Source organism: Artibeus jamaicensis, unplaced genomic scaffold, assembly GCF_021234435.1.
Source record: "Artibeus jamaicensis isolate MK-2021 breed Jamaican fruit bat unplaced genomic scaffold, CSHL_Jam_final scaffold_1019, whole genome shotgun sequence".
NCBI classification, from domain to species: domain Eukaryota; kingdom Metazoa; phylum Chordata; class Mammalia; order Chiroptera; family Phyllostomidae; genus Artibeus; species Artibeus jamaicensis.
This window is the reverse complement of record NW_026522025.1, coordinates 11,054,023-11,066,743: the sequence shown is the minus strand read 5'-3', so window position 1 is coordinate 11,066,743 and position 12,721 is coordinate 11,054,023. Positions and strand designations below refer to the sequence as shown.

The 12,721-nt window shown below is 34.8% G+C and overlaps 1 protein-coding gene across 1 annotated transcript in view; it reads left to right on the top strand.

Annotated features, from left to right (window-relative positions):
- The window catches only part of TM2D1 (TM2 domain containing 1), a 35,425-nt gene that overhangs the window by 13,002 nt on the left and 9,702 nt on the right, over positions 1-12,721 (top strand). The window contains exons 4-5 of the mRNA XM_053655562.1: positions 2,186-2,277; positions 10,493-10,566. Of these exons, the coding sequence (XP_053511537.1) occupies positions 2,186-2,277; positions 10,493-10,566 (166 nt within the window). The remainder of the gene's footprint in view (positions 1-2,185; positions 2,278-10,492; positions 10,567-12,721) is intronic.

Sequence of the window (12,721 nt, the reverse complement as noted above, 5' to 3'; positions counted from 1 at the left end):
AACTGGTGACCCTTTGGTTCACAGGCTGGTGCTCAATCCACTGAGCCACGCAGGCCAGGGCTACCTTTCTATTTCTTTACTACCCTTTGCAGCAAAACTCCTTAAAAGAATTATCTAATATGTCTTTTCTTTAATTTTTTTCCTTGCAACCTTTCTTAAGCCTACTCTATTCTATCTTTTGCCCTCGTTTTGTCACCAGAATTGCCCTTGCTGAAGTCACTGATGATCTCCCCTTGGTTAAATGTAGTGGCAAATTCTCAACCATTATCTTACGTGATCCAGCAGTCACAATGACACAGTTGATCACTGTTTTCTTAATACACTGCCTTCATTTGACTTCCACGATGCCATACTCTTCTTCCTCACTGTTTGCTCCTGTCCAGTCTCCTGCTTTGTCTCTCTCTCTCTTTTTATCTCTTAATATTAGAGTACCTCACAGCTCAGTCTGTGACTTTATCTGTCTGTACTCATGGCAATTTTATGGCTTTAAATACTTCCTATATGCTTGTAACTCTAATTTATATCTCCAGCCCAGACTTCTCTCCCTAAGCACAGACTTGTAAATCCAGCTATCTATTGGACATCTGTACTTGAATGTCTGATAAACATGTCAAACTCACATGTCCAAAACTTAAATCCTGACCATCCTTCCAAGGTCTAGTCCATCCTCAGCTTTCCTCAATTCAGTTAATGCTAGCATTATCCCTCTAGTTGCTCAGGATAAAATTCTTAGCATTATCTTTACTGTTGTTTTTTTTTCATACCCTAAATCTAATACATCAGGAAATCCATTTGGCTGTACTTCAGAATATGTCTGAATCTGGTCACTTCTCTCTATTTCCTTTACTATTACTCCAAGTCAAGACACCATCACTTCTCATGTGGATTATTGTAATAGTCTTCAAACTCATTTTTTCCCTGTGGTAGTTTGAATTTTTTCAGCAAATTCATCCCTCTCAAGTCCCTCTTAACTGGGCAGTGTATACTTTCCATTGCATTGATTTTGAGCTTCGCCATGTGATTTGATTTGGTCTGTATAATGTTAGCATGTATGAAATATGTAGAGTCTTAAATATGCTAGTGAGGGTTAGCTTTCTTCTTGTACTTTGGTGATATGTCCTGGAAAGAACTTGCCCCAAGAAATGCAGCACCTTCAGGCTGTGCCCAAGAACAACTTAAGTGGAACTGATTTGAACTGAATCTGCAGCCTAGATACAGACTCAGCCAAACTTCAGCTTAAAGCACCATTTCCCAGATGAACCCAGCCTAGCTGAGCTGAACCATAGCCAATTGCAACCTGCCAGTGTGAGCATAATTACTTATTTTTGTAAGGCACTGAGTTTGGGGGTGATTTGTTATAGAATGTTATTGTGACAATTTCTCCCCTGCAGTCTGTTTTCAGGACAGCCGTTAGTGATTATCTTAAAATCTAAATCAGATCATATCACACCTATGCTTAAAATCTTATTAACCTGTATCACACCAATTGATTCAATTAAAAATATGCTGCAGTAGTTTCCCATTATCTCTCAAGGTAAAAGGCAGAGTCTTTACAGTGGTATTCAAGGTCCTGTATGAGCTGCCCTCTTTGCCCTGTTACCTCTCTGACCTTGTCTCTTACTCTTCCTTTCTCTCCCTCCACTCCTGCCGCACTGGCCTCCTTAACAGGCTTCAAACACGTCAGGTGTGCTCCTTTGTAACAGCTCCTTGTTATGTCGTCTGGACGCTCTTCCCTAACACATGACATAGCTGACTCACCTTGCAAAGGTCTTTACTCAGATGTCACCTTCTCAATGAGTCCTCTTATCACCCCATTTAAATGGCTCCTGTTTGTATCCCTAACATTCTGGATTCCCGACACACCCTGTTCCACTTCTTTTTTTCATAGCATTTATTGCTTTCTTATTCTAATACATGATTTTCTTTTTAAATATGTTTTATTGCTTGCTACCACAAAAGTATAAGCTTTTTAGGGGCAGGGATCTTTTTGTCTATTGTTCATTAAAATATTCCAGTAGCTTAGAATAGTGCCTGATGTGCAGTAGCTGCCCAAAAAGTATTAATTGAATGAATGGATGGATGAATGCACCAATGAACAAATAAATAATATTTAACAGTTTTGTTTTCTAAAGCATAACATGTTGGAAATGTATGAAGGTGACACTCAGGTTCTAATTTTGTGCAGAAATGGCTATTCGTATAAAGTGGCTGTTGCACTGTCTCTCTTTCTTGGATGGTTGGGAGCAGATCGATTTTACCTTGGATACCCTGCCTTGGGTGAGTACATTTCATTGAAAAAGAAATTGTCGTGAAACTTTGTGTTGCTTAACACAAAGAAGCTTTGTGTTGTTTGTGTTACCTATAAGAATAGGTCAATGTACTTATTCTTATCAATTAAATCTTTGCATACTATTAATAGTTATAAGTTCCATATTCTTAGGGTGGAATAGTTAACCCTCTTCTGTGAGTATAGAGCTATCAGTTAGCTACACACTTCAGCTTGGATAAGAAATACGGACTTTTCCTGAGTTTTCATCTTTATGAGAACACGTACTCAGATAATGTAGTCACTAAGGACAGTGGACCTGAGCTGTCTTTGCTACTGCTGGATACACAGTGGATGCTCAATAAATATTTTATGGGTAAATGCATATGTCTCCTTATCTCTTCAAAAAACATTCTATCTGAACTTCTCTCAGAGTTGGCTTGGGAATTGAAACAACTTCTTTCATGAGAAGTTGGGGTTAGAATGTGGCAGCCAGCCTAAGCGGATGTGGAGCCCTACTTTTATTACCCTTAGCATCCCTCCCTGTGCCTTTGTCCTAGCTGTAATCTTCACATTTTACCATAGCTATTTACTAAAGCTTATGACAACTATCTACATTTGACAATAGCTTTTTAAGCAGTGCATTCACATGCCTTTATTTAAGCCTTACAACTCCCAGAGTTTATCATCATCTTTAAATCTTCCTTAACAGGTAGGGAAATTGTCACCAGAGAGGTTAAGGGATTTACTGACTCTAGAGGCCTTGCTTTATTCTGTGATGTATTTGTTGCTATCATTCTTATTTTATGGATGGGGAAATTGTCATGAGATTAAGAGATTTACCCAAGGACATTCAGTTTAGTGACCTGAATTTGAACCCCAATTTCCTGGCTCAAGAGATCATGCTTTATTTACTGTAGTACTCTGCTTCTATATTAGCCCTTCACAGAGCAAATGTAAAGTTTCTGAATGTTCTGCTTTCCAGCCAGCAAAGCTAATCTTATTCTTTCCATGTTGCTACCCACCAGAGATCAAAGGGGAGTCTTCACTGTGGGGCTGGTGGGAAGTAGGTTTCTGGTATCTTTTCCTGGAGCTCATTGTTACAATGTCATAAATAGAAGTCACAGTTTAAAAATACTAGAGACATGAATTTATTCAGTTAACAAACATTTATTCAATGTTTACTGCCTATTAAATAAGTAACTAAGTGCTCTGGAAATAATGATGATCACAGTTCATATTAGTTAAAAGAAAATAAATATGTTGGTAGGCCAATTTATGATATAGTACTACTACAAAACTGTAACAAAGTTCTGTGAGAGCACAGAAAGGGGACTGGTTCTGTCATCCTTGGAGTGTGAAGGGTGAATAGATTACAGAGATTTAGGGCATTGTAGGGAATAGCATGTCAAAGGCCACAGGGTATGAAGGAGCACATGTGCACGTTGAAAGTGGGGTGGACACTGTAGCCCGTGATCTAGAAAGGACAGTGATGGCAGGAGGTGAGAAGTGACTGCAGAGGTAGCTGGTGGCCAGATTATAAAAGGTTTTGAGTTCTGCTTAGGGACTTTGGACTTTACCCTCTATCTAATATCAGAAGCCCTAAATGTTTTTTTTTTTTTTTTTTAAGATTTTATTCATTTATTTTTAGAGAGCAGGGAAGGGAGGGAGAAAGAAAGGGAGAGAAACACTGATGTGTGAAACATGGATCGGTTTCCTCTAATTCACGCTCTAGCCAGGGACCAAACCTGCAACCCAGGTATATGCCCTGACCAGCAATTAATTGAACTGGTGACCTTTCACTTTGCAGGACAATGTCCAACTGACTGAGTTGCACCAGTCAGGGCAGAAGCTTTAAAAGGTTTTTTTTTTTTTTTAAAGATTTTATTTATTTGTTTTTAGAGAAGAAGGGAGGGAGAATGAGAGGGAGAGAAATATTGATGTGAGAAGAGAAACATGAATTGGTTGCCTCCCTTGCGGGCCCCTAACCAAGGACCCAGCTATCTGCCCTGACCAGGAATGGAAATGGAGACCTTTCGCTTTGTGGGATAATGCTCAACCACACCAGTAAGGGCCCCTTTAAAGTTTGTAAGCAGAGGAGTATCATGGTGAGGTGTGTAATTCAGGAAGATGGTTCTGGAGGAATTGTGGGAAATGGCTTAGACAGAGAAAGACTGGTGGAGAAAGCTGATAGGAGACTAATGCAGTAGTCCTGGCCTGATGATGGTATAAGGACACCTTCATGCCATTTGTAATAGCGACCATACCTTTCTGTAATTTATAATTTGCACACAAGGCCTCTGAGTTGTCAGAATCATTTTTAGTACTAGAAGGACACGTGATCAGGTGGAGAAACTAGGTTTGTAATGAGAGAGTAAAATGACATGGTGATGTCATGTGATTAGAATACAGCCAAAGCCTTTTGCCTTCATTCTTGGATTTTTTAAAAAAAGATTTTATTTATTTATGTTTAGAGAGGGGAAGGGAAGGGGAAAGAGGGAGAGAAACATCAATGTGTGGTTGCCTCTCCAGTGACCCCTACCGGGTACCTATCTGGCCAGCAATCCAGGCATGGACCCTGATTGAGAATTGAACTGGCGATGATCCTTTGGTTCTCAGGTCAGCACTCAATCCACTGAACCACACCAGCCAGGGCCTTGCATTTTCTTTTATGTTCTCTTTAAGAGGACACAATCATATATATATGGAACATTTCTAACTTAAAAAAAAAATTTTTAAGAGGTTAAGAGGGAAGGAGAAAACACTGTTCTTTAGAATAGCTTATTCTATGATGATTTAAATTTTTTAATATTTTTAAAATGTTTGGCTTATTAAGTGACTTTTTAGTATCTTATGATGTGTGTCCAGTGAGCTCTCATGTCCTATAGTGTAAGTTAATGTTTTTGACCTAATGCAGCACATAGGAATATGTTGATAGGTACACTGTGAAATTTTTTTGCTGCAAAATCGAACTCCAGGTGTAAGGCTCTGTATAAAATTCTGTATGTTACCTTTGGTTAGTGAATGTTAATTTCCTGCCAGGAGTTGCCTTTCTTTGGTCACTGTTACTCCAGTCAAGTATTAGCTTCAATTAAAGAGAATCTTTCAGTTTGAGTCTGAGATTCTATAAACTGGCCAATATAATTTTTAACATTTAACTTTATACCTTAGTATAAAGTTTAAAAAAATTATAAATAACTAACTTTATTAGCACAACCTTTGGATGTTCCTCAATTCAACAAACATGTTGACCGTTGGCTTAGGATACAACTTTCTGAAGATCAAGTCTGTCTTACAGCTCCCGAAATTTTGTTGCTGTTGTCTTACCTTCCATTACCTTTATTCTGTTGGGCTGGTGACTTTAAAAATCCCTTTACCATTTTTTTAGTGGGATTTTGGAGTGAGAGTTGCTAAGTGGATATGTCAAATTTATTATCTTTAAACAGAAAATCCTCTTATCTCTTTAAGCATTCAAATACTTTTATCTGTATCTTACTTGCATTTAAGCTATCTTAATGTTAAGGCTTTTGATATGTTTTATCAACTAATCTAATATGTCAGATTATAATTTTGTAGGTTTAAAAGATTGTAATGTTTTTTAGTTATTTAAATTTTAATTTTAACTATAAATCCAAAATCAAGAATTTTGATATTTTCAATTTAAATGGTTAACTTTCATTTTAAAAAATCTTAACTTGATAACACAGTGTTGACTGGTATATAATCCTATTTAATTATAATATTTAATCTTTATGGTTACAACAATCAGTGGTTGTATTTATAGATAGCTTTGAAAAATACTAATTTAATACCTTTTATGATCATTGGAGTTTTATAAGGACACAATAAATCATGTACATCATACAGATATGAAACTTGCTTTTTTAAAGTAACAGTGCTCAATATGATATTTCACTATATAAATTTTACTTCAGGGTTAAGCAAGAAAATTTCTTCAGTAGTGAGATTGAATAAAATTTGATAAGATCTAAAAATTCCCTTAAGAAGAATTTTTTCTAGATATTTCAAATTTATTTTTAGCCCACAGCTATGACTTTATGTTGTTAAAGAATAAAAATTTAACTGAGTAAATTTGAAGATCTCGTTTCTTTTTAACAATGTATAGCTTTATTTTTTTTATTAAAACAATTTCAATTACAGTTTACATGTAGGATTGTGTTGTGCTAGTTGCAGGCATACAGCATAGTTGTTAGTCAGACACTTTACAGAGTGTTCTCCTCCCCACCCCACCCAGTATTCCCAGTGCCCACCTGGCACCATACATAGTTCTTTAAGAATATTGACTATATTTCCTGTTCTGTACTTGACATCCCTAGCTTTACTTCTTTTAATTGACTTATTCCTCAATACCAGTGCTGCTTTAGCTAGGAGCCATTTTTTCCTCTACCACAAAGCTTTATTTTTCTAATAATATTCTGTCTTTTTGTTTTTAATTGTGGTAATAGCTGTCTGTGAGTTTTTTACATGCAAAAAGTAGCATATTTTGTTTGCCTATCTGTAGCATTACAAAATTATGGATTCTCAAAGGTAATAGCTGTTTTGGAGCAATTAATAGAAGAGATGCTCTTTGCATAGTGGTATTTATTTTAAAATACAAATATTTTCCTATGAGAAAACAAAGTTGTATGTTTTTAAGCCTGTATCTTAAAAATCTTTGGTTATATTATTTCTTTTTTTTCTTTACATTTGAAGTTACCAGTTTGGACTAGTATGTAATATCTACATATCATAGGACAAATAAAGGATTTGTAGGTTAAACTTAGTTCTAAGATTTGAAAGCTTTCCTTTATAGGTGTGCGCGTGCACACACACATGCATACACACATACACGCACACAACCAGCTCATTACAGAACACTTGCAGTTTGGCAACAGCAAGTTGATTATGAAGTAATCTTTGTTCTCTAAAATATTCATGCAGACAGAAGAATATTTACAGGACTCAACCTATAATAAAATTAAAAAATACCAAAATTTTAAATGCATGAAATTAGTCTCTGTTATTTTTATTTTATATCCATATAAATCTTTTTATTGAGTTTGTGTTTTTAAAATGTAAAGTTTTAAGTTACTAAAATATAAAGTAGACTCAAAACATGAGCTTTATTAATGTCATTTGGTAGCATAATCTTTTGGTTTAGGATAAAAATGGATTCTTCTTGATTAGAAACACTTTTATTTGGAACTTTAAAACAATTAAAAAAATATAATGTTGATATTTCTTTCCATAATAAGAAGTTAGTAAATAGGGTTTGTACAAAGAAACTTTTTATTTGGGGGAAAAAATAGTCAGCCTACTCTTGGTAGTTCACAAATATCCCATCTGTTAAAAAACTAGTATTGATGCTCAAAATAATGAAACCTATAGGGGTAATAGTATTGGTTTTAATAAATACAGTTTAGAATGTATGCTTCTTTTTGTTCAAGTTGATTAGTGTTTATTTATAAATAAGAATTTATTATTGATATAGTTTGTTCCTTCAGTAGTCATATTGACTAGGCATGGGACGACACAGCCCTGATGTCAGATTGCTCACAGAAGCACAGGGGAGGGCGGACAAATAAATACATAGTAAATCATACTGTGGGATATGTACTAGGCTGCAACTGAAAGGTGCTGCGGAACATCTAGGAATGGCATTAAATTTATCCTGGGGGTATTAGAGAAGACTTCTAGAAGTTTTAGAATACTATTAGGGGTTAGCTAGATTTTGGGAACAGTGAAAGTGGGGAGAAGGAAGAGGCAAGGCGGAGAACAGGAGAGTATACAAATGCAGACACAGGTGAAGGAGATACGAAAGCAGGGAGGGCACGTTAAGAGAACTTTGGTTAGTTTTTTGGGGCTGTAACACAGAAGGAATTTACAAGAGATGAGACTAGGTTGGATGATGCTACTATAAGGAATGTGGATTTATGTTGTCTCAATTTCTTGATTAGTAGTAGAAATAGTGGTAGCATGAATAGCTACTGGGCTAACATTTATTCATTTTGCCTCATTATTGTTTTTAATCCTTAGTGTCCTTCCTATCTTATTTTCATACAGCATTTTTATATTTGAAAGCTAAAACAAATTTAAGATAGCATTATTAGCAACTTCATTAGTTAAGTCATCTTTTATTTTAAATTTATAGAAATACCATAGATGGACCATAGTTAATATCTCACATTTGGAGTGAGACAGGACTAATGAAAATGAAACTAAGAAAATAATTAAAGGAATTGTTATATAAGGTGATGAATAAAAAGTTAGGGGTCTTTAGGAAACAGAAAAGCTGAGAAAATTTATTCATTCAACAAATACTGAACATCTTCCATGTGCAAAACAATGCCGTAGGCACATAAAGACACAGGAGTAAATAAAAGAGATAAAAGAGACTTCCCTAGTGGGGATAGCATGAGACAGTGACCAAATATAAACTGTTAGGTGGCTAATAAGTGTTTTGAAGAAAACTAAAAGAATAATTTCATATAATTGTTATATTTTAATAGTTTTGAATTATTTCCAACATGTATTATCCTAGTACTTATAACATTATTCTGATATATGTGGAAAAATTATCTAATGTACCTACATACTTCAACCTTTTTTTGTGTATTTCCAAATTGTGTCCAGAGGGTGATCTCATTCACTCTTGTGATTTTTAGCTGGCATCTATATGTATTTGATAGTTACAATAGGCCTTTCACGAAGTCTTGTTTCATTCCATTTTTGTGTCTCAAATGGGATGTCTGGAAAGCAAGTCAAGTATAAATATAGAAGAGAGATTACTCATCCCACCCCCACCCCAATCTGCCCCTTCTTACTTCATTACCATGTTTCTGTGTTAGATCTTGTATGTGCTCTGTTATCATCTATTTTAGTACCTTAGCTCTAAGGTTGGGAACAACAGAAGTGTATGCACAGTACACAGATTTGTTATTTTGACTGTAGAGCTAATAAATGTGAGATGCTTAGGGGAAAAAGGTATAGGATAAATTGAAGATAATTGGGTTACTAATAAAATTTTTCAGTTTAACTATATCAATGTTTTTTCCTGATTATTTTTTCTGGGCCTTCTCAATCTTTATTTGGACTTTCTATTGTGAAAGTATATTGAAACTTAGATCACATAATATTTTAAGTCTAAATAGATAAATAAGGATTTTAGGACCAAAGGATGTTCTGTAATTCTGATGTACTAAGATTTAAAGATTCATTTCCTTATGCCTTTTCTCTTAAGAAATTTTGAAAGATTACATTGAGTTCTTCTTTCAGTTCCTAATATTTATTTGCTAAGTGAGTTAATAAACTTTGTTGTGGCTTTTCTGTATAAAGGAACCTCAAACTTTTCTCATATTTTAGGGTGAAGATTAGATTTTTTTTAAGTATTAATTTTATATTCTTTTAAAGTATATATGTATAATCTTTATTATATTTTTCCCTTTACCATTTAGTCCCCTTATTCCCCCTCCCCCAGCAACCACCACACTATTGTCTGTGTCCATGAGTCCTTTTTGCTTTTTGCTCAGTCCCTCCACCCCTTTACTCCCCCCAGTCCCACAACTAGCTGTCAGCTGTTCCCCATCTAGGAGTCTGTCTCTTTTTTGCTTATTAGTTCAGTTTGTTCATTAGATTCCACACATGAGTGAAATCATATGGTATTTGTTTTTCTCTGACTGGCTTATTTCACTCAGCATAATGTTCTCCGGGTCCATCCATACTGTAGCAAAGGGTAAAACTTTCTTCTTTTTTATGGCCGAGTAGGATTTCGTTGTGTAAATGTTCCATAGTTGTTTTATCCACTCATTTACTGATGGACACCTGGGCTGCTTCCACATCTTGGCTATTGAAAATAATGCTGCAGTGAACATAGGGGTGCTTATGTTCTTTCAAATTAGTGTTTTGGGTTGTTTCAGATGTATTCCCAGACATGGGATTGCTGGGTCAAAAGGCAGATCCATTTTAATGTTTTGAGGTGTCTCCAAATTGCTTTCCACAGTGGCTGCACCAGTCTGCATTCCCAACAACAGTGCAAAAGAATTCCCCTCTCTCCACATCCTAACGAGCCCTTGTTGTTTGTTGATTTATTGATGATGGCCATTCTGACAGGTGTATATTCTTGATATGAAGAGTTTGTCTCATATATAATGGTTAATTGGGAAATGGAAAAGTTTAATATTTAAATGACTTTCCAGGTTATATGTGATTTTCTTTATTTTTTTCTAGGTTTATTGAAGTTTTGCACCGTAGGGTTTTGCGGAATTGGGAGCCTAATTGATTTCATTCTTATTTCAATGCAGGTAAGTTAGTTTTAATCTAGGTGATGAACTACTTTACATTCAAATTTGAGTTCTGTGCTCTTTCCCTGGTATATTTTAAATGTATTAGGAAGCAATTAAGAATGCTTTTTCAATTTTTCTTCAGATGCTAGATCCAAGGGATCATAGCTATGTTTCCAAATAGCATTTTCCAACCTATGCCATACCAACTAGGATTTCTGAAAGATATAATACCTTCATTAAAAAAAAAAGATTCTGTGATCAAATATGATTTGTAAATGTGGGTTCACCTGTGTTAAAGAGGTTTCTTTACTGGATAACTTCTCAGAATCTTTATAGTTTGTATTATGAGTCTCTAAGGATTGAGGTTATTTCTCAAACTTACTGTTTTTTTCCTGATAGTTACAGCCACATGGTCAATTACTATGATTGGATATTGATGGGAATTTGATATTTACATGTGAACGTATGGAGGCAGAAACAAGATTTTCTTTTGCATTGGACAGGCACTTAAAATTATTGTTTTCTTGGTACCAAATTATAGAAACTAAAACCCAACTAGTTAAAGCCAAAAAGAAAAAAGGAAGGTTGTGGTTCTCCCTAGATAATTGAAGAGTGGGACTGGTCTCAGACAAGACCAAATTGATGTAATCAAATGATGTATCAGGACTTTCTTGATATTCCTCTCTGCTTCTCTGTGTGCAGAGAAGCAGGCATGGTTTGTGAAATGCTATCCTTAGGCATTTAAAAGTGCCACAGATGTTTTCTGTTAAATTATACTGAACTGGTTGTGGTTAACTCATGAGGATTCTTAAGTTAGAGAAAGATGAATTTATCATAATAAATGTCACAAAACAGCATTTGGTAAGCACTTATGGAGCACCTAATGTCTTCAGCAAGTGTGTCAGTATATATTGTGATCATCATCAGTTTTGTTCTTCTTTCTCATACATACAGTATCAATTCGGTCGGCTTGATAGTATCCTTATGCTTTAAAAGAAAGTCAAACTCTAGAAGATTTTTGGTAGCATACTGTGAGGAGGGCACCATACTGTGAGGAGGAGGCAGCATATGGACCAATAAGATACCAGAATTAAACAAGGAAAATATTTGGTTTTAAAGTTGGATTTTTCCTGTCTTTATTCGTAAACATATGCTTAACCAAATATCCTGCCTTCTCTGATGGTGGGATGACAAGCAGGCATGAAGAGGCTAAGGTACTTGTGCACATATGTGTAGAAATGGGTTTCTCACTTTAAATGAGGCTCCAAGGAATTTAATGTATTATTGGGATTCTTTAAGATATCCAGGATTCAGTGTCTTTGAAACTCAACCATTAGTTAATATTTTCACACTGGTTCTTTGGTGATATCATTACTTTATAGCTTTATATCAAATTATAGAGCTTATTTGATTTAGTCACTACTTTCTGGTATATGTATTCCTAAACTTTTCAGAACAAACAGTTCTTTTCTTGAAAATCCGGAATTGAGACTATTACATTAAGAAATTATTGAGCTAGATTTAGAGTATGAATTTCTGCAGTACATTTCCCCAAATAAGACATTTTAATAGATATGGCCATTTTAGTCTGCTTTCACACTGGGGGAAAGTAAATGAGTTTCAAATGCAGCCAAATAAGACCTGTAGCCTTATTCTAAATATCATTTAATATACTTAACGTGGGATGTTGACCACATCAGAAAATATTTTTCCAGCAAGTTAAATAAAGTTTTACTATAAATATCATATACCATGTCACAAATAAATTTTTGCCAAATACATTTTTTCAATTTCTCATGAACTTTCTACATTTTCCATTATTTTAATTGTTTTTTCCTTCTTCATTCTCTCCACAACATTTTTTTCTTTTCTTTTTTTTGATGTAAATATTATTCCCTAATGAATAGCACTGTTTTTCTATTGAGCTGTGATCCCAGAAGCATATTGTACATGAACTCAAGAGCTATAAAAACATACTTTGTTTCACAGTGTTTATAAAAAAAAATCCAGGAAAATTCTCTTAAATTAGATATAGTTATTTCATTTTTGAACAAAAACAACAAAGTATAATGTACATATTGCTAAAGTAAGCTTCACTTGTTGCTATATATACTGAAAATACTTTCATGAGTTTTTCTATTTGTTAATAAACTTTTGAAGTTTCTTTTTGGGG